General features: G+C 36.4%; 1 protein-coding gene across 1 annotated transcript in view; it reads left to right on the top strand.

The window, feature by feature from the left end:
- atrnl1b (attractin-like 1b) overlaps positions 1 to 23,014 on the top strand; it is a 168,275-nt gene that overhangs the window by 49,661 nt on the left and 95,600 nt on the right. Inside the window, exons 13-20 of the mRNA XM_056468877.1 lie at positions 461 to 579; positions 674 to 806; positions 2,609 to 2,796; positions 4,943 to 5,156; positions 5,278 to 5,466; positions 13,798 to 14,016; positions 16,043 to 16,180; positions 17,728 to 17,821. Of these exons, the coding sequence (XP_056324852.1) occupies positions 461 to 579; positions 674 to 806; positions 2,609 to 2,796; positions 4,943 to 5,156; positions 5,278 to 5,466; positions 13,798 to 14,016; positions 16,043 to 16,180; positions 17,728 to 17,821 (1,294 nt within the window). The remainder of the gene's footprint in view (positions 1 to 460; positions 580 to 673; positions 807 to 2,608; positions 2,797 to 4,942; positions 5,157 to 5,277; positions 5,467 to 13,797; positions 14,017 to 16,042; positions 16,181 to 17,727; positions 17,822 to 23,014) is intronic.

Raw genomic sequence — 23,014 nt, 5'->3', positions numbered from 1 at the left:
TGCTCTAATTTATTTATCAGATTCAACCAGGTTTGTTGTATATTCAGAAGCTGTGCAGCAAATCTTTCAGTTGTGTGTGTGAACAAATGTTTCTTTAGTAAAGGAAGGACATGGAGACACTCTTAATTATTAAATAAAGGATTGTCAAAAGAGAGATACAGAACAGAAGCTTCTTTGATTCCCAACATAAGTCTCACCGTTTGATGTCTTGTGAATGGGAGTACATGGAGAATGGAAGGTGTTTGAAGTGCTAAATGTTTTTTTCTTCTGCTTTAGTTAAAGGTTTGATATGAGAGTTGTCTGTGGAAGAGCTAAGATGTCTTTCTAGATTAATGTATGCTTCAAAACGTTTGGATATTAATACTTAAGGAGTGTCATTTTTTTGGGGGACTAGTATTTCTGCTCTTCATCTCACCCCTACTTTCGACTTTGTTTCTTTTCCCATCTGTCTCTGCTCCAGCCACGGAGGATGAGAGATGTTACAGATTCTCTGACTGCACCAGCTGTACCGCCAACACTAATGGATGTCAGTGGTGTGACAGCAAGAAATGCATCTCGGCTCTCAGTAACTGCACTTCTGTAAGTTGGCCTGAAGAGCGCACCAGTGCTACACCACACAATTCTATGTACTAATATTCTTTTTTTTAATCTCTTTGGACTTCCTTTTTACTAGACGGTGAAGAATTTCACCAAATGTCCAATTAGGAATGAGCAGATTTGCAGTAAGATGGCCAACTGCAAGAGCTGCTCCCTCAACCTCAGCTGTCAGTGGGATCCTCAGCAGCAGGAATGTCACACTCTTCCTGGTAAGAACAGCTAGATGATGGGAGAAATTTTTTGTTGTTGTTGTGCAAACAGACTAAGGATGATCATAATTAGTCTTGTCAGGTATGTCAGGCATCCAGAGTTTGCAATTAACATGCTAACAAAAATATGTAGCATACTGCTGTGAAAAAAAATAAGACTACTTGAAAATTCACTAGATTTATGAGGTACTGTATGGGTTTTTGAGTAAAATGTTATTTTTGAGTAAAATGTGAAATTACATTTCTGACGAATTTCATTTGAGATTTGTAGTTTGTAACCAAATTGCATTTATATAGCAATATACACTCACCGGCCACTTTATTAGGTACACCTGTCCAACTTCTTGTTAACGCAAATTTCGAATCAGCCAATCACATGGAAGCAACTCGATGCATTTAGGCATGAAGACAAGGTCAAGACGATCTGCTGCAGTTCAAACCGAGCATTAGAATGGAGAAGAAAAAAGATTTAAGTGACTTTGAATGTGGCATGGTTGAGTCATACGAGCTGGTCTGAGTATTTCAGAAACTCCTGATCTACTGGAATCAAACTTTGGGGCCCAAAGTACCAATTGAGCATTATGACCATATCTATCCTTTTATGACTACAGCGTACCCATCTTCTGATGGCTACTTCCAGCAGGATAACGCACCATGTCATAGAGCGCAAATCATCTCAGACTGGTTTCTTAAACATGACAATAAGTTCACTGTACTCAAATGGCCCCCACAGTCACCAGAACTCAATCCAATAGAGCACTTTTGGGATGTGGTGGAACGGGAGATTCGCATCATGGATATGCAGCCGACAAATCTGCAGCAACTGCGTGATGCTATCATGTCAATATGGACCAAAATCTCTGAGGAATGTTTCCAGTAGCTTGTTGAATCTGTGGCATAGAAGGATTAAGGCAGTTCTGAAGGGAAAATGTGGTCCAACCCGGTACTAGTAAGGTGCGCCTAATAAAGTGGCCGGTGAGTGTATATCGAAGTAAATGAAAATAAAGCAATGGCAGTTTTTTCCACAATCGTGCAGACGTAGTATAAATTGTAAATTCAGAGATAATTGAGAATTATCAAGTGGACTCTTTGTGGGCTTATGGATAAAATTGCCTTATTCTGCTACTTTTTAGGAGGTGATAAAAATGCTAAAATACTTAAATAGTTAAAATTAGTGTTCAGTTATTTCTTTCTTTTGTCTGCATTTGTCAAAATGTAAGATGAAGTGCTGTGCAAAGACTGTCCCAAGGAATTCAGCCAAACAGTGACAAACAATATATTGAAATACAATGTATTTTACATTATGGATTAACCTTTATGTTAGCAGCACATACATATACAGTAGAAGCTTAGATGCCCAGACATACTTGTAATTTAGATCAGAGCCTTTGTTCCTTAGTTTAACAGGTGGATGTTCTCTCCGATATCTTTGTATTTTGTAATTAATCTAAAGAAGTGATTTAATTCGTGTTGTGCTGAAATTTATGTGTGCTTTGTAAATTCCGACCTAAAGAAACCCGAGAATCAGGACACCTTTTGTCTTCTTTGAATTGTAGATTTGCTAAATGGATCAGTCTGATTGTACTTGGCATTTACCAATGTGGAAATTTCTTTAACCGGCCACTTTGCTCGAATTAGCTGTTGGCCCTTTTAGAGCTTCGCTTGGCTCTAAAGAGTAATTTTCATTATGTTAAGAGCTCTCCTGCTGCCTCTGAAGAACCGAGTTCAAACGAGAAATGGAAAAATATGAGGCTTGAGATAAAAGCTTCTAATTCCTCTCCTTCTCGTGACCTTCTTTGCAGCTCAGCTATGTGGTGACGGCTGGAGCAATGTCGGGGAGGTCTGTCTTCAGATCAACTCCAGCAGGGAGAGTTTTGACAATGCTCAGCATTACTGCAAGAACCTGGAGGGAAAGATCGCCTCGCTTACTACAGCCAAACAGGTGGACTTTGTGCTGGAGGAACTGCAGAAGCACCAGCAGAAGGGAAAGGTCTGTGTTTTCACATATGTAAACTATTGGTTATCTGGTGTAATTTTTAAACAGAAAGAATGGTTTAAAATTATGCAGTGATCAAAATGTCATCTTTTATTTTAGCTTCTTCAAAGTAGCCAGGCTTTGCCTGGATTACTGCTTTATACCACATTTCCTTCACTAACACTTTCAGGGTAATACTTTAGAATAATGATCCATTAGTTATGTTAGATTTAATAACATCAGCTAAGTATGAATAATCTTATGAAGCATTAATTAATCATAGTTAAACATTTACTAATGCATTGTTAAATCTTAACATTAGTTACTGCTCTCTGAGTTAACTAACATTAACAATGATGGATAAATACTGTAATAAATGTATTACTTATTGTTAGTTTATACATTAACTAGTATTAACTAAAGGGCCATTATTTTAAAGTGTTACTGATTCAGTTTATTAATTAGTTCTAATAAAAATGTGCAAAGAAATTCGTACACAGATTGAATCTTAAGCTGCCTTTCCACTGCACATGATATTCAATCAGGACTGTCGGAATATGCCCCCTTGTGGCAGTCGCACAGAATTTTCAGTTTCTCGCGGTGTCCGAAAAGTGCAAAAGCAAGACCCTTTATTCTCTGTGAGTTCACCATGGTTGAATGAATGAATGAATACTAGAAACTCAGGCCGCAAAAAATTTTGGAGGGAATGTGGAGACAACATTAAAAAAAATTATGAATAGAAATGTTTTTTTAAAATAGAGTTGTTTCTGATTTAAAAAAGTATCAAAAAAACTACTATTTCTAATCTCGCGCATACGGACTTGCTTGGATGACACTGGAATACATCACATCCGGTTGGCCGGTCGCATACGATCTAGTCGCAGAAGTTCAAATATTTCAACATACCCGCACCTCAAATTGGATCCTAATTTTCCACCTACGGAGGTGATCGGAACTCCATGCAGCTCATGGACTACTCTCCATTGGAAATTAATGACTTCCCGTCTGTCGCTTGTCTTTTGTGTGTGCAGTGGAAAGGCGGCTTTAATTCTGTATATCTTCGATGAAATCTTTCAATTTTTGTTTATGATAATGAAAAGAATTAATTCTGTCAAATGTGTCCAAAGTGTGTCTAAGTGAGTTTTCTTGCTGTTCAGTTTTAGAAATGTTTCTTATGCAGCATGGTTGCAGTTAATTGATGAAAATTACAGTAAAACATTATTATTAAAATCATCAGAATTTACTATAGCTATATTTTTTATTTAAACACACTTAAAATTATATTATTTTATATGAACTATTTAAATTTTACTTTTTTTTTTTTTTAATGGCAAAGCCACATTTTGAGAAGGCTTTGTTACAGTTTTCAGTGTCACATGACCTAATATACTGAACTGGTGCTCTTACTATCAGTGCTAAATCCAATTGAGGCGTTTAATTTTTTCTAAACCTTGATATTTGCCTAATTCCAGGATGAATTGTCGTTATTAAAAAAGTTGGACAGCATATATCATGCTGCAGTGTAATTTGTGACAAATGCATCTTCACATACACATCATTGTACTTTGTACAAAATGGTTGGTTGGTTTTCCCTGTGACAAAGGAGAAAAATGCATATGCTTCTGTTCACCACTAGAGTATTATTGAGTAAATTGCCATCCTATTTTTGTTGCCTTTTATCACATTATACTTGTAATTTAGAATTTAGAATTTCTTGTACTATAGCTACATTTTACTGTTCCTAGAGTATGTACAGAGTTTGTATTAAAAAAATCTTCTGAAGTCTTACCTGGAAGAATCATGTAAATATTTTATGTAAATTTTAATATGTGATATTTTATGTCTGTCTAATTTTGTATCTGAAACTTTTTGTGCTGCCATTTTGGCCAGGACCCCCTGCTAGAAGAGATGTAGCTCAATGTGAAACTCCTGGTAAAAAAAGGATAAACAAACAAACAAACAAATTAATTAATAAAAAATAAGAATAGCGTTTATTTCATCAAGCCAAAGTTATAAATGTCTTTACAGTCACTTAGATCAGTTTAATGTGTCCTGTTGATTAAAAGGTTTAATGGAGATTATGGAGATATTAGCATAATCATGATTTATTCACTCCTATTTTTGTTCTGTGTTCCTGTGATTCACTGCGCTTGTCCTGCAGAAACTGTCCCCATGGGTTGGCCTGAGGAAGTTCAACGTGTCATACTGGGGCTGGGAGGACGAGTCTCCATTCACGAACACCTCTCTGCAGTGGCTGCCCGGAGAGCCCAATGACTCAGGTTTCTGTGCTTACCTGGAAAGAGCTCAGGTCTCTGGCCTCAGGGCCAATCCATGCACCGCCAACACAGACGGCCTCATCTGTGAGAAACCAGTCGGTTAGTCTCCTATTCCCTTTACTTTTCAGTGGAGGCCTGGAAATGAGCCTAGATGATGGAAAAGAACTACTTTTTTTATTTTTTTTATAAATAAAGTAACGTCATACTTGTTTCCTCACAGTGAGCCCAAACCAAAATGCCAGGCCATGTAAGACCCCCTGCTCCCTGCGCACCACCTGTGAGAACTGCACCAGCCAGGCCATGGAGTGCATGTGGTGTGGAAGCACCAAACGCTGCGTGGACTCCAATGCCTACGTCATCTCCTTCCCCTACGGCCAGTGTCTGGAGTGGCAGACAGCAGACTGTTTGTGTAAGTCTCCTTGCTTGCATTCAGTGGCCGTTAATTGTTCTAAGAAGCCCCAGAGTGTCTTGTTTTATTTATAATTTTTTTAGCATTGATTTTGGGGATTTTCTTGAACTGAATGCAATAAAATCTGTTGAGAATTGGAATACTGCAGTAGTATTTAATCATTGAGAGATAACATTTTAGAACAGAGATGACCAAACTGGGACCCGCAGGTCAAAGTTGGCCCATGGTAACCTTTAATTTGGCCCATCTGAGAAGAGAGGGAAAATGATGGGGATGGTTTCGAGATTGTCAGTTCAAATTTAATGTAACCCTTTTTTGTTTGTTTTATTGTTAAAACCTAACTGAAATGTTTTAATTAAATGGTGTTAATGAATCAGATTTTGTTTAAATGTACATACTGTCACCTGAAAATGCAGAGACTTGGAGATTGGTGATTGGTGAGCAAATCAAGTCAAAGGCAGATTCTGCTTGACTAGTGTATTCAGCATTGAACTCCACTGTGCTATTAATGTGATTGTTTATTTTTATTGCAATAATTTAAAAAGTTATACAGCATTAGTTAATGTGATTTAAAGTAATGGTGTCTTTTTATTTTAAAATATTATGAAGTAAATGAAGAAATTACCCATGACTGGGCCCACACAGAATCTGCAGATTTCCCATCGAGTCATATTTATTTATTTGTGTGAATGTGTGTAAAATTATATTTATTCAGTTTTTATATTAATTTCAGTAATATTATTGACTAATATGAAAAAGTTTTCATTATTTATTAACAATACAGTTGGTAAAGTAATATTTTCTGTCTTTTAGTATATATTTGTGATACTCCCAAAATCATTCCACATAAATCTGCAGACTTTTTACAAAATTCTCTGCAGAATTAGCAAAAAATGTTTGCAGATACTGTCTGGCCCTACCCATGGCTACTTTAATGTAATATAGTCTGGTATATTTACCTTCGGCCCACGAGTCTTGATGAAATTTGGTTTTTGGCCCTTAATACAAAAAAGTTTGGGCACCCCTGCTTTACTGTTTTAGAACAATGGCACATTAGTTAATGTTAGTTAATACAAAGTGAGTTAACTTGAACTAACGTTATTTAACTTGAACGTTAACGTTAACAAAGATGAATAAATACCATAACAGATGTAATACTAATTGTTTGTTCATGTTAGTAAATATATTAACATTAATAATGGAGCATTATTTTATTGTCAAAGTTTAGTATAGGAGTGTTTTAGGGCTTTAAAACCATTTGTGCTTAATTTGATGGTGGAACATTTGGTTGTTTGTACGGAAACCATGAGTTACAGAAGCTGTTTTCTCATAAACTCTTATAAAGCCTTATTTCTTGGAAGGCTTCAATGTGTATACATTTTGCTCTGTGGAGCCTTTTCGGAGAAGAATACAACCAATCAGCGGCTGTCAGAGTTGTGTGGGCTCTTCATCTCTATCAGATCTGTTGTTTCATCCCATTAGCTGAACTGCTTGGCCTCTGATCCGCCTGTAATGTGCAATTAGTGTTTCAATTTGTCTGCCTAAGCATTCGCTCTTCCCTCTTGGCTGTTCAAGAATGGATTCTTATGGCACACGTCGACGCGCTAAGTGATAGAAACTTTAAGGACAACACGATTGTGAACAACATAATTGGCCGGAAACCGTCTCCAGAGAATCTTTCAAAATAAGAAACCTTGACATCTCTCAAGTACCTTAATGTTTCACTATTTTGATGTCTCAATTGAAGTGTTACTTGCTTGCTGTGCGTTGATTTGGTACACAGCTGTGTACATACCTTGTGTTGTATTTGTCCTTCAGACTCGAGGCTTTAAGTGCTCATAATGTCTTATTTGAGCTTATCAGATGTTGATCTAAGTGTATAGGTGGCACACGGACACTTTGCGCCATGTGTTCTGTTTTTATGACAGCTCTAGACTTACTGATAGAACTTCCATTATGCTCAGTCTGATGGAAAATGAATTAAAAGCTCTCCGCCAGAAGGAGGTGGTACACTTCTGCAAATCTGTCTAGCTGGGAAACCTTTTTGTCACCAAAATGTATCTCTCGGTCCGAGTGATGGTTACTTAACGTTTCAACGGCTCCAGCGTAAACCTGGGCCTGTGTCAGTGCCATTTTAAAGATCTATTTCTGCTTCATGTTTTTTTTTTCCCCTCTCTGTTTTTCTTCTTTTTCTCTTCAGGGTGCTTTGTCTCTGTCGGTGCATGCCTGGATGAGTTTGACTCACACTTGTGAAGGTGTGTGTTTTTGCACAGCAGTGATTTGCACCGGGATGTAGGGAGCTTGTGTGTGTCGAGCCCCATATTGTAACCGTCTGATATATTTCCTCTTAAATCTGGCGTCTGGTGCCACTGCTTGTGTGGGCTGAAGGTCGTTTGTTTACTGTGGGTTTGTACCGTGTCCTTGTCGCACTGCCGGAGATCAACTGTTTGACTTGTTTCTCATCTGGTTTTCTCTGTTTAATGGCTGGCCAATGTGGCTGTTTGATGTATTATAAATAAGTGTTTAAGGTGCTGTGAAAGTCTACATATTTCTTTGTAAATATATATATATATATATATATATATATATATATATATATATATATATATATATATATATATATATATATATATATATATATATATATATATATATATATTCATTAAGAAAAAGCAGGGTGGGAGTTTTATGCAATAACAGCATTTCTAAACACTTAATTTGCCTGTTACAATTTATGACCTTTAAAAGGATCTTAAATCAGAGCTGAAAATGAAATTCATAGTCATTTATGAATTAATATTGCTCTTGCTTCTAAAAATGAATATCTTTCTTAGTATTTTTCCATTATAAATATCTAAAAGTGCATACAAGATGCATTTACTTTAAATGCAAAATAAATAGTAATTATTTTTGTGATTTCACTAAAAGTTAAATGTTTTAAGGGGCGAAGCAAGATGTGTCTATATGAATATTTATGAAGAAAATCTTTTTCACTTGGCAACAAATTCACCAATGGATCATTTACATTATACATTACATTTACATGATGTATTTTTATCTAAAGTATCTGACAATGAGGACAATTGAACCATCAAAGCAGCAACAGGGTATATGCTGGAATCCGAACATGATTTCAATACCTTTTTAAGACTTTTTAAAGACTTTCTCAGAATATTTTAAGACCTCATCAACACTTTTACCCTAATAAACAGTTGTTAATAAACAGTTGTTGTTAAATAACTCAATGGAGCACAACCCTGCAACAGAACTCAGATAAGCTCAGAAGAAACAAAGCTTGAAAGAATAAATTACGTTGTTGTTAAAATTACGTGCCACTGTTTAAACTCGTCTTTCTCCAACCAGGAGTACGTAAACTTACATTTTCCTATTTTGCCATCTGTTTGGTTTCGCTACATGTGGAGAGCGTCACATCACCTTCCCACATTTGTCACAAATTACATGAAATCATCCGGACAGAGGAGCTTGGCCGGACGCGCCCCAGCCCGAACCAATCGCATGGATCGAGTACGCCGTTGTTAATTTTAGGAGGAAAGTAAATATATTTATGCTTTTTTGGAGCAACACTTTGGACAATGCTTAAACAAAATTTAAGACCTTTTAAAAACAATATTAAAACTTTTTAATACCTCCCTGTGGACACCATGAGCAAAAGTCCAAGTTTAACAAGTCAAATATAGTAGTCATAGCAAGTTTTTTTATTTTCATTAATTTATTTTTGAATCAATGAATCAAAAAACCTTTAAGTGCCATCTGAAATTTCAATCAAAATTGAACATTTTTCTCAGCCTCCTTTGTTTATGTTGAGATATTACCAGGGTGTCTGCGGGGTCTTAAAACGTTTTAAAAGTTGATAAATCTATTATGAGAAAATTAAGGCCCTTAAAAGGTATTAAAAAGTCTTAATCACATTTTTATGAGGTCTTAATTTTTGTTCATGCGTTGTCCAAAATTTTTGACTCCAAATATTAACAACGGTGTGCTCAATTCATGCGATTAGTTTGGGCTGGGGCGTGTCCAGCCAAGCTCCTCCGTTCGACGCTCTCCACATGTAGCGAAACCATAGAGCGAAACAGATGGCAAAATGGGAAAATGTAAGTTTGCGTACTCCTGGTTGGAGAAAGACAACTTTAAACAGTGGTTAAAGCCTGTCGCTGAAAACAACCGCTTAATTTACTCTTTCAAGCTTTGTTTCTTTTGAGCTTTTCTGAGTTCTGTTGCATGGTTGTGCTGGATTGATTTATTTAACCACAATAGTTTATTAACAACTGTTTACAAAGTTAAAGGTTTGATACCAATTAAAACTTGAAGTGGCGATGAGGTCTTAATTTTCTGAGAAGGTCTTTAAAAAGTTATTGAAATTACCTTTAGAATTCCTGCATATACCCTGTTTAAAGACCAGGACAAGGACTTATTCTTTGCTATAAAAGTGATATTACTGAACATACACACAGGAACCTGGTTAAAATGCTTCTTTTAGAGGAAAATTTCAGGTGGCATTTAGAAGTTTTTGCATTTAAACTCTTCAAATAAATAAATAATATTTATATTTTTATTTAATTCATTCATTCATTCATTCATTCATTAATTCATTTAATTCATTCATTCATTTGTCCAAAATTTGGTAACCAAAGCGGAATGAACCACCAACTATTCCAGCATGCAGCGGATGACCTTCCAGCCGCAACCCACTACTTTGATAACACCCATACACTTTTATATTCACACACGCACTTATACACTAAGGCCAATTTTGTTTAACAAATTCACCTATAACACGTCTTTGGACTGTGGGGGAAACCGCAGCACCCAGAGGAAACACAAGAGAACACTGGGAGAACATGCAAACTCCACACAGACACGCTAACTGGCCCAGCCGGGACTCGAACCAGCAACCTTCTTTCTATGAGGTGACAGTGCTAACCACCGAACCACCAATACCATTTTTATTTATTACAAAAAAGATACAAAATAAAGGACAACAAAACATGAAAGAAGCAAATACACTGAAGAATATTTTGAGCGAAAAACAAAACCACTAGTGCAATCTTACATACAGAAAATACAGGTCTATAATGTGCTGACCAGAACTGGTATCCAGTACAAAGCTGGGAGTTGGGGATGGGGACTTAATCGGAAATAACAGGGTCAAGCTGAAGAGTCTGGACATGTTTGCGAAGGGGTTTCCACATTTGAATGAAAATAGTGCTAGGCTGATGAAGAGAGTACCTAGATTTCTCTAATTTTATAAAATAAACAATTTTTTTTTTTAATCCAACACGTGTGAGAGGGAGGGTAAGGGCTTCTCCAGTTCAGAATAACTAACCACCTAGGCAGAAGTGTTAAGGCTACAAAGTTTGCAAAATGAGCGGGTAAAATGTGGCCAGGTGGGAGAACCCCCAAATAAACCAATAATTGGACAAGGTGGAATATCAACAGTGATAATAGCAGACAATGAAAGAAAAATTTGTCTCCAAAAGGAAAGCAGGGAAAAACAGGACCAGAATATATGAATTGGAGTATCTGAACCGGAAAGACACCAGTCACACTCAGGGCCATTTTAGCCGTTTCTTGACAGTGGCCCAAAATGCACTATTCACTCGTGGCAGTACACAAACTTCTGAATGGCATCTCTTTTCTATTGTAATCTGCCAGTCATTTTAGGTTTGGGAACTGACAACGATCACTATTTGAATCAGCAGGGTTGCATTTTTTTTTGTCCCAGAGTAGTTGTCTCGTCTGTTCTCAACGTGGAACCCTTCTAGACATCTCCTCACCCCTAAACAAATGATTTTTATTGTACGCTGAATGAAATCATATGCTGCAGTTGAGGATCTGTCAGCTCCTGCAGTTGAGGATCTATGAACTCCTGCCAGCATAATGACTAACTTTGTGCTTTTTCACTGTTATTGCTGCCATGGTGTTGACCCTGAACACACTTTATGTGTAATGCTTGCTGTTGTCTGGTCTGAGATCCTAAGAGATGTGATTTGGCTGCCGGGGAGGTGGATCAAACCGAAAGAGGTTGACGCATATGGCTCTGATGTGCTCTTTAGGGAGAGTGAACTTTCTGCTGGTATTTGAGAGCGTATTACTCAGTCAGTGAAATGATATGCCCTGTGAGAGCTTGAAAGGATCGTTTTAAGCATTTCTTTGTTGTTTCCTTTGTTGTTCTCATTTGTGTATTTTTTTTTTAGAATCTGCTGACGTTTTTTGCTCCAAATGTGTGGTTATTTTTGTTGTTGTTTTTAAATCCTCCAATCTCAATATCTTTCCTTATTTGAAATTGTATTGTGTTCAAATTTTCACCTTTGTTTACTTTCCACAATTTTGTGATGAACATTAAATAATTTTTTTTAATTTTACCTTTTAAAAAGTCCAGATGTAAGCAGAATATGTTCATTGTTCATTTCACCTAAGTTTAAAGGTAGATTAAACATCTATTCTTAATGTAGGACTATTATTCATGGGCTTCACATATTACACCTGTGCATCTGTTGATTTTATGGTTGTATTTTAAACTGGACCCATTATGCCCCTTCTTACAAGATGTAAAGTGTGTATGTGGAGTTTCAGCTCAAAATACCCCACAAATAATCAGTGTTGGGCAAGCTACTTGAAATATGTACTGAGCTAAACTATTAGCTACACTACTTAAAATGTAGCTTAACTACACTAAAAGCTACCCCCTGGGAAATGTAGCAAGCTAAGCTAAAAGCTACTTGGCATAAGTAGCTTCGCTACATCAAAGCTATTTTTGCTATTTTAATTTTTTAATCGAAGCAACTTAAATCCAAGTCAATCATATATTAGTGATCAATAAAACTGTCAATTAAACATTTGAGGCATAATTGTTCAGTTCAATTATTTACTGCAAATAATATGCTGTACTAAACAGAAACAAATTATAGTATATAACAGTAAATAGTATATAGTAATTTATAGTAAAGGGAAATATTTAGGAATAAGCATTATATTACAACTTTTCATTAATGAATTACACTACATAATGTAGTATCATTAGTAACTATCTTTCCTCAACATGTATATAACTCATCTTTCCATCAAGCAAATTTCTTGTTAACCTATTTGGTGGTTGACGTCCCCGACCAGAGCGAGAGGTGGCAGTAACGCACCAAATAGTTTGTTGTTGACCACCGTAATACAGGTAGAAGAAGAAATAATCAGTTTTGCCATCATATGGATTTACTTTTATCAGCTAGACACTGGCCTCACAGCTCTGTGAATGTCGGTGTCATCACTTATTGATTTTCGATTAGTAAATTTAGCTTGTGTGGACACTACTCCACTATTCACTAAAAAAAAATAGTTTCGCTACTGAAAAGCTATTTTATTCAGAAAGTAGCGATGCTACTGAGAAATGTAGTTTGGCTAGTAGCGTCACTACATGTAGCAACGCTACTGCCCAACACTGCAAATGTTTTATAACTTTTTAAAACTGCCCCTTTTAGGCTTTGATCCATATTGTGCCATTTTGCTGACTTTAAATTAGATTTAAAAACAAGACTTGCTTTGCAATGTCCTATGCTGAGGGAGAGATTGTCACTTAATATGCAGGCCTTTCCCCCTCTGATGACATGTATAAAGAGAGAATGTCAATCAAAGTGTTTCTGCAGACATAAAATTTTCTGTAAAAATAAAATGTATATATTTTCCACCATTAGAAGCTGGTTATACTCAAACGGTTGCCAAACAATTGTGTTGAAACCTCATAAAGTGACCTTTAAAGTTATTTTTCTTTGCATAATAGAGTAAAAAAAAACTCACTGGCAGATGCTCACTGTTCCTGATGTGTAAAATTCTTTGAAGAAAATCTGAAATACCTAATCTAGGATTGGAGGTTTTATTTTAGTATCTAACCCTTAATCTTCAGAAAAGTTCTGATGATATTTTATTTTTAGATTAAAAGTAATGCATATTTAATACCAGCACAGCTACTTTGTTTACATCATTAAAACCAAACACATGCTGTTATTCCTGCTGTTCTGTAATCACCACCTACCAGCAGAGATTGAAGCAGCATTTAAATCCACCCTCGTTATTGTTTTTGTTTTGTACAGGTATGCATATGTAGCATCATTTCACAAAACTGAAGTGAAATCATAATTTTTTTTATTTTACTGTATGTATTCAAATAATACATTCTAATTGTAATATTTTTTTAAAGAAACTCAAAAAAGAGAAGTAAATCAACTAATTGCTTGTAAAAATGGTCTCATTCGGACTTAAATAAAACCAAAATCGGTGCATTGTTGCTTTTTTCTTATCTGTGTTTATTGTCTGTCTTTGCAGCTCAGAATTGCTCTGGTTTGCGTACGTGCGGCCTGTGTCTGGAACAGCCTGACTGTGGATGGTGTGGAGACCCCAGTAATACCGGCCGAGGGCAGTGCATGGAGGGTTCGTATCGTGGACCCATGAAGAGCCCCTCCAGACACAGTCAAGACATGGTGCTGGAGACGGGGCTCTGTCCAAAAGAGAGAGGCTTTGAGTGGGCCTTCATCCAGTGTCCTGGTGAGAACACTCACAGTCAAACAATCACTTGCACACTTGACCTTTAAAGAGCATGTTTTTGTTTTGCCAGGGGTTTTCAAACTGCAGTTCAGGGATGTCCGGAGGGGCACAACATGGTGCTAGTTGTTCTAAAAACAAATATTTATATATTTTTTTACTTTATTTTTAGGACTGTTATGGTTATTGCTTTTTTTTTTTTAATGCTGTTGGATTATTGATTGCTTAAAATAGACCTGGGTCATTCTGTTATCTCAGCAGTAGGTCTTCAACTAAAGAAAGACAAACATATTTTTTTGATTTGGAGCCAAATTAGAGTGAGATAAATGATTTTATACAGATGTCAGCAGCATTATTTCATTATAAAATCATGCTACAATCTATTGGTTTACAATCTTTTTTGCTTTATTTGCCAATGGGAGCAGTTAAAAATGTAAAGTAAATGTATTCAATTGATCTGAATATCCTTTTAGACTTTGGCTAGAAACAGACTCTTATGTTTTAAACAGGGGTGCCCAAACTCGGTCCATGGAGGGCCAGTGTCCTGCAGATTTTATCTCCAACTTACCTCAACATACACAGATGTTTCTTAAAAGCCTAGACTGATTGGGGTTGGAACTAAACTTTGCAGGACACCGGCCCTCTAGAACAGAGTTTGGGCATCCCTGTTTTAAAAGAAAAACCTTCACTTTTAAGACCCTATATGATTCTTTAAGATGGTGTAACTATATGACAATGAAATGTAACCTGGGCCTTGTTCAGAATAAGAAGTTTCTTTAAGAAGAACTACAAATTCACACTAACTTTTAAGATTACATATATTTCTGAAAATATTAGATATTAACTAGAGGTGTGAACATTCACTGGTTGCACAGTTTGGTTATGATTATCATGCCATCAATTTGGTTCAATTCGATATCTCGGTGCATCACAGTGCATTGACAATGCTTTCCATATACTTCACAGCACAAGAATTTTTGTATTAAAAAGTATCATTTATAAATACATTTTCTGTGTATTTGTAATACAATTTTGTCCTTTAATACAAGCAGTCAGATATATGAACTGTACCTTTAATTTAAACGTATCAAACAAAACTCAAGTACATGGGCAGAACAACATAAGCATTTAAAGCAAGAAAACAAACGTAATTATTATCCTGCTTGCTCTTTGAGCGCTATCGAGCAAGTTGTTAAACGCCTATGATTGGTCACGTGCTCAACAGAAAAGGCTGCAATTGGCTTTAATGCTCCGGCGCTGTTCACCTATGAGTGACACTGATAAACGGCAGCGGCGATCACAGCTGATCTATGACAGATGCGGTGGTGAAACCTCGCTCTCCAGACATGCTTGTGTCTGGATCCAAAAGTATCGCTGTAACAACCGAGAGGAGAGGAAACGTCATACCAGCAGGTCAAAGGTCCACAGTGAGAGAGAGTGAGAGAGAAATGGAGTTTACAGCTTTCATTTCTCCACAGCAGTGTAATAGGGGCTTCTGCTGTAACTTCAGTGTCAAAGACTGTCCAGCAAACCAACTAGCAATAATTTGTGCAGAGTGGTTGGAGCGTTTTAAATTACTTGCGCTCGCCTCCCTCGCTATAGTAAGCTACTGTAATATATCGCATATCAGAGGAATGACGTCAGTACGTAATAACCGGTTAGGATCTAAAACTGAACCGATACTGATTTGTTCACGTCTGCATTGTGGTGCACCGAAGAAATAACAAATTTTGACACGCCTAATATTAACATATACTAATTAATTGTTAAAATAAATAATAACAATAAATAAATTAATTAAATTAAAATAAATAAATTGATTGTGTACACACTGTAATCAGAAATATACAGCTGCCTTCATATTTAAATTGTATTTGTTGGTCCCTGGCAAGGGAGTTTGGATACCTTTGAGCTTTTATTTTTTCAATAAATATAAATTATTTTTGACACAGTTTTATAAAATAGCTGTTTGTTAAAAAGAATAACATTAATAATAATAATAATAATTTCTTCAACCTTTACATCCTAGCATGCCAGTGCAATGGCCACAGCACATGTGTGAACGTTAGCATGTGTGAGCAGTGCCGAAATCTTACCACCGGCCTTCACTGCGAAACATGCTTGCCTGGATACTATGGAGACCCTACCAATGGTGGAAAGTGCCAAGGTGAGAATATTTGCATCTGCTTGTAATAGGGCATTATACTCCATTCAACTTAATAGAGAAAATAAAACTATGTGAAATGAGTGTAAAGGTCAAAGAGGTGCTTGCACTGCCATAGGTCAGAGGTAAGATCACACCTAGACACACATTTACAATTTTTCCCCCTCTTGCCCTGGAGATTTAGAGTTACATCATAATGATATTAAAGGATATGCTGTCATAGACCATTATGCTCACAGACGTTTTTAATTCTAAAAGCTACCTATCACAAAACATGTGCTAGTTCAAAAATTGTGTGCCTTTAGAAACCATAAAACATCTTTGTATGTTTTATTTAGAGTTGGAAAATGGAATTGTTGTGTTCCTCGATGTTTATGTTTTGCCCAAGGCCTCTTTTACTTTAATACTTGATGTCATGTCAGTTCAAAAACTGTGCCCTGCAAACATTAGGCGCTATCATATTTCCCATATTCTTGAGAAATATGATATTCATATTCCTTCTTAAAAGCCGACTAACCTACAAAAGATGTTCTTACAGGCATCAGCATAGGGCTTTGAAATACGACCTACAGGATGCCGGAATTTAGAGACAGCATAGAAATGCTCTTATATGTGCTGTCATGTATGTTTAACTTGGCGGACAAAAGCACGTCACAGAGGCTGGTGATCTGCAGTGATGTTAGCACAGTGTGTAGAATTAAAGCTTATTTTAGATATAATTATAGTCCACTGCTCAAAAAAAAAAAAGCAGAAATGGATTTTTTGTTGGGATAAAAGGTTGTGGCACTTAAAGCTAGTGTTTTTTTGTACAAAGCTTATGCAAACTAGTGGTCTCAAACTGAGTCATTTAAAGAGAATTATTTCTTTGAAATTAGAGTTTAATATAAGCTAGTATTTTAAAATTTCATTTTTAGATGACTTTAAAATGAAAATCGGAGAATTTTCACAAATATAATAACTCAATAGCTAGCTCATACATAAGCGTTAGTATTAACATTTTAAGCAACTCTGCTCATTCGTTGGGAAATTTAATACTAATTTAAATGTAATTTTTTTTACTTTAATTCTTTCATTCAGCTAGAATACATTAATCAAAAATAGGTCCACCCAGAATCCAGAATTTAGCCCACCCAGAATTTAGCCCATCATTTAGTATATTTATTTACTTGTGTAAATGTATATTTATTCAGTTTTTAAATTAATTTCACTAATGTTATGGTGATATAATAATAGTAATATTAAAATGTTCTTATGATTTATTTACAATACCTCTGTTTATTCAATGCTGTTTGTAAATTTTGTTTTGAGTGTAGTGCTGTATGGAGCCATAGAAGTGTCCCTGAATTTCAATAGGAGATTAAAGAATGAGTCTATTCAATACCATCAAGCTTAAGTTGCAGAATGCACAGTTTCTGTTATTATATTACATACAAACTGCTGTTAATTAGATGTCTTGTTCTGTTCTCCTGTTTTCCTCTTCATTTAATCTTTGTTTATCTTTATACATTTCTCACCCACCATTTAAACCATTCTCACTTTTCCTCTTCCAGCCTGTAAATGTAATGGCCATGCCAACATGTGCCATGAGCTGACGGGCAAATGCTTTTGCACCACCAAGGGCATCAAAGGTGACCAGTGCCAGCTGTAAGTACCTCTAATGGGCACATACATTTACTTACATTTACATTCAGATTTAATAAAAGAGGACTGTTCCACTTTATTTAAAAAGAAATAAACTAAATATTTTTATGTGATTATTATCATTAATCAGAAATGTTTGATGATAATTATATTTGTAGTTATTGTATACATTTTAATTAAATATAATTTTTATCATAGTTTTTTGCCTATTGATTGGTTAAAGTGCTCTTTCACCCCAAAATAAAACAATTTAAACTAGGGATGCTCATAATAACTGATTCACCGTTAACCGGAGGGGTGCGTTTTTACCCATTAATAGTACTAATTAATATTTTAATATATTTTTTAATTGGCTGCATAAATGTGCAACACACATTTCACATTTGTTATCTTGTGGGATGGTAGCACGTGCAACCACACGTGCCTACAGACATATTTCGCCAAAGAAGCAAAATGAAAGAAGAATATGGCTGGTCACAGTTTGACACAGACGAGCTGATGCCAAACCAGCGCTGATTCTGATTTGAGATCTGATTCAAGATCAGAGCGCCCTCCGGCACCGTTCATAAACGCAACAAATAGCCTATGATTTTGATGATTTAGCAAGCAACCAACAAGCCAACTTTTCCATTTGGAAAATTACAGTTGTTAATAGATCTTATAAAATATCTTAAAAACAACGAAACTATTATGCTATTGAAGCCTATACTTTTCTAAAAGTCAACATATGAGCCGTGTCATTGTCTTTCATCATATGCAGAGCACGCACATGAACTGCGAGTGAAAGAGGAAATAAAAGCACTCAAGCTTTAAGGTAAAATCAGATGCTCAAGACATAATCTTTAAAATAATGACTTCTATTAAAATGTTGACAGAGGTTTATGATGTAAGAATAACAGCAGAGCATTAATTAAATGCAAATATTCTTTTGAGCGATCAATTTGAGGTAGCCTGCTATTTTCATTTGAAAAAAAAAAATTCGATTTCGTTGTGTAATCTAAATTTGTCATCTAAGTGAAAAATATATAGGGCAGGACTATTGATTTTATTCTTTTTTTTAATGCTGTTAGAAACACTGCAGATGCATGAAGGTGTTCTGTGAATATGTTCACATGTTAAAATAAATCAGTATTTTAAAATGCAATATTTAATGTGTCAGACACAGAATAGACACGTCAATAAAAAAAAAAAAATAATAATAATTTATATTAATCTGACCAGTTAATGATTAATATTTGAGCAGCGGATGTCGAATGGCAAAATTAATCGAAATGAGCATCCCTAATTTAAACCTTTATGAGTTTCTTTCTTCTGTTGAACACAAAGCACCTTTTGACTTCTATAGTAGGAGAACAATTACTATGTAAGTCAATGGGTGCTGATTACCAGCATTGATCATAATATCTTTCTTTGTGTTCAACAGAAGAAAGAAACTCAAATGTAAAGGGTGATTAAATGAAGACAGAATTTTGATTATTGGGTGAACTATCCCTTTAATGGACTCACTTGACCTTGTCACAGGGTGTCTCCAAAATATAGCAACCTACACAGCCTTTTGCACATTAAGTCCTCTCCATTCCATTTATCTCGACTCTCTGTCCTCACAATTTTGGCTAAAGCTGACCTGCAGACACAGCATATTTTGTCTGCGCATGTGCCCACAGTTTAATAGCACTAATGGAGGTGGAAGTGAGGTGTGGGGGTTTGTTGCTGTGCATTTGTCTATTAAAGAGCCTGCTCCTCTTTGAGAATAATGAAACTCAAGTGCTTCACTCTCTACATTGTTACATCAATGCAGAAATTCTACAGAGTGGGTCGACCAGTCATGCTTATTTTAGGGACGTGGGTGTCAACTGAATATCCCACTCAGATGCCTCAGTCGTACAAACAGAAGCTTTGAATCTAGGCTGCTGTGTTGCATTCAGGGTTACACAGAGGATCTTAGTGCCTTTGTTGTGTTCTTTTAGGAGCAAGTGTTTTGTTTTAGGCTGCCTTGTGACACTGGGATATGAAGAGGTGTGCAGCTCATGCAAGGTCTCGCTTGATTTTAATGGTTTATGGCAGAAAAATGTATGTTTTGTTGTGTTATTTGTCACCACTGCTCATTTTTGTCATAAACATTGTGACAGCTGTGTACTATAGAAAGTTAATGACTCAGGAGGAGTCATCAGGACATCTTGAAAAGCATTGTTCACTTTTTTTGGTCAATTTGTGTTGCTGGCTCAATTGTAAAAACAAAATGACAAAACTTTGTTTTTGTTGATGCTTCTTTTTGCGAAGTGGATTCATCTGATCATGAAGATGAAACATCTTACTGAAATTATTTAAACAGTATATCCTTTGCTCAAAATTAAGATTAAATAGCAATGCGTGTGTCCACAATAGTCACATAGCAGGACATGTAATGTTAAATTGAGATTACAGTTGATCAGGAATTGAGAGTACATGAGATTTGTGAAGTCATTGCAAAGTAAAACCATAACAGAGTGAAACTTTATCAATTGCATGTGTTTTAAAGGCAATTCAGGAAAGTATAGCACATTCAGGCACAATAACATGAAACTTCTGTAAAACATTTTTAGTTATTAACCCTTATGTACTGTTGGGGATGTTTTTATCCACTCTGGGGTGATGTTGATTCTTAATTTCGTCTTAAAAAACCCTCAACAATACACTCAAATTTACTACCCTTTTGTTACTTTAGGGATGAAACATCCACTGCTGTAAAAATGCATCAGATAAATACTTTTTTCAATTTTATTTAGCATAAATCTGTTAATCAACCTCCGTCCTGATCAAAACTACTAAATTGTTTTGAAAATTACAGGATTTTAACTCTTTAATTGCCAAATTCATAAATGTTGTCACTGATTTGGTGAAAAGAAAACACACAAAATGACATATTTTCAAAATAAAAATAATTGTGGACTGCATTTTTTTACCTTTTTTCAAAGTCTTGGACATGTGAAACAACATTTCCTTGGAAGCATTGTTATTGATTAATAAATTTTTTTCTCCCTAATTTGCTGTTGGTGGCTATTTTTGTCTCATTGACTTCCATTATAGCCACATGCTTTTGTTTGAAAAACCATGACACCATATAATCATGCATTTTTGATTTTTAGATATATGTTTGTGTGCTCATATATGTGCGTGTGTACTGCAAACGGCATTTGACTCATCGTTTCAGAAAGGCTTGAATAGTCTCTACCACAAATACGTCAAATAGACTTACTTGGTATTTTTAATTAGTGAGCAGATTTCAGCTTTATCCGTTTCTGTTTTTGTCACTGACAGCTATTTTTCTGATGTAACGCACGCACATCGGAGCGAGGGGTGGGGAGAAGCAGCTCATTTGGATTTAAAGCCACAGGCTACAAAAACAGCTACACTGTACTCAGACACCAAAATGGGTAGATTGCACATTAGATTATAAATAATCTGATGAGCATTTTGAGCTTAAACTTTACAGACACATTTTGGAGACACCAAGTCTTATCATACATCTTGTAAAAGAGGTAAAATATGTGCCCTTTAAGTGGCTAAAAATTACATAATAAATCCTCTGAAACTCACTACATAAGAAATCTAAATACATAAAGTATGGTCTTTTTAGGTAATCAGAAAAATGTGTTGACCAGTTAAATGTTTACACCTAAACTAGTGACGTTGTATTTCTCTCTTTAGTTGGATTACTGTCACATTCGTTGCTGGGGAAAAAGATGAAGACTCAAGTCCAGAAATAAATTATGAGTTTTTGTTAATAGTAAAATAAAATAAACAGTAAAATAAACTACCCAGAGGGGGGAAAACATTAATAAACAAACAAACAAACAAACTTGACTGGGCAGGCTGGCAGGGATCAGGACTGAAAAACACGACAGGATGGGTATAAACCATGACGAACTGGCACAGGACAGCAGACATGAGGAGAATATAAGCAGAAATTATTAACACAAACAAGGAGGGTGGGACTAGACAGAAGACAGGAGAGCACGACACAAGAAACACCACAAACCATGTGGTCACGTAAAACAGGAAAAGAACACGCAGCCAATGAGGGAACTCATTAACCGCGTGTTCACAAAGCACACCACCTAAGCACGCGACCACAATGTAAACACAGAGCCAGGTGCTGAGACAACACCAACATAGACGCAAGACATGAGCGCTTGCAACATGCACTCTCACATGCAACAAGCATGTTTCATCCCAGCGCCAACCGAAACCAACTGGACTGAGACACTGAGAATGAAAAAGCGAGATGCCGACAGAACAAACACCGACACGAGTACAAGAGCGCCCGTCCCAAGCACACCCAGACCCAGACCGCGTGCCCGCATCAAGCGGGAGTGTGCATGGCCTGAGCGTAGTCACGACGGTGCTCGCACAGAGGCACACAATGACAGAAAAGGAGTGCTCGACCTGAGAAGACACGAGCCGAGCACAACATACAGGACAAGACCGAACTAGTGTCTGGACTCTGCCACCAAAACAAGAATTTACAAGACCAGAGTAGCAGAACCCTGACAATTCCTGAGCAAATAAGTGAGTTGGTTCATTTTATTGAATCAAACAGAGAGAGCAGTGTTATTGGATTTCTGAAGAAATGCTGCTTATGATCATCAAACCAGTGCAAAGGACTCTGACATCAAATGGATTTTCTTCAAAAAATCTCTCTCTCTCTCTCTCTCTCTCTCTCTCTCTCTCTCTCTCTCTCTCTCTCTCTCTCTCTCTCTCTCTCTCTCTCTCTCTCTCTCTCTCTCTCTCTCTCTCTCTCTCTCGCTCGCTTGCACAGACACACACACACACACACACACACACTCACTCTGTTTCTATTCCACAATGAGTGAGTGCAATGCTCATTTTTAATTGCGTGTAACCCAATCAGGCCAAGCCAGGTCCATTGATGATGTATTCAAGCGTGTCTTCATCACAAGGACAAATGAGTGCACAGACAGCACTATAACCGACTGTTACCGCTTCCTGTTTTTTTTCCCCTCTCCTTCTCTCTCTTCTTCATTACTCCAAGCAGACAGATGCCATTACCCATCCTACATAACGAGGCCCGTAATGAAGCGCCAGGACCGTTTTTGTCACGCACAAATAGTATCACGCTCAAAAACAGTTGATTAAAGAGCTGATGTGCTGCAATGATCGCTCGCCGACCCCGTTTCACGCCGCTGACGTTGTGAA

Source organism: Danio aesculapii, chromosome 12 (genome assembly GCF_903798145.1).
Source record: "Danio aesculapii chromosome 12, fDanAes4.1, whole genome shotgun sequence".
Taxonomy (NCBI): Eukaryota; Metazoa; Chordata; class Actinopteri; order Cypriniformes; family Danionidae; genus Danio; species Danio aesculapii.
This window is presented reverse-complemented; position numbering and strand designations above follow the sequence as displayed.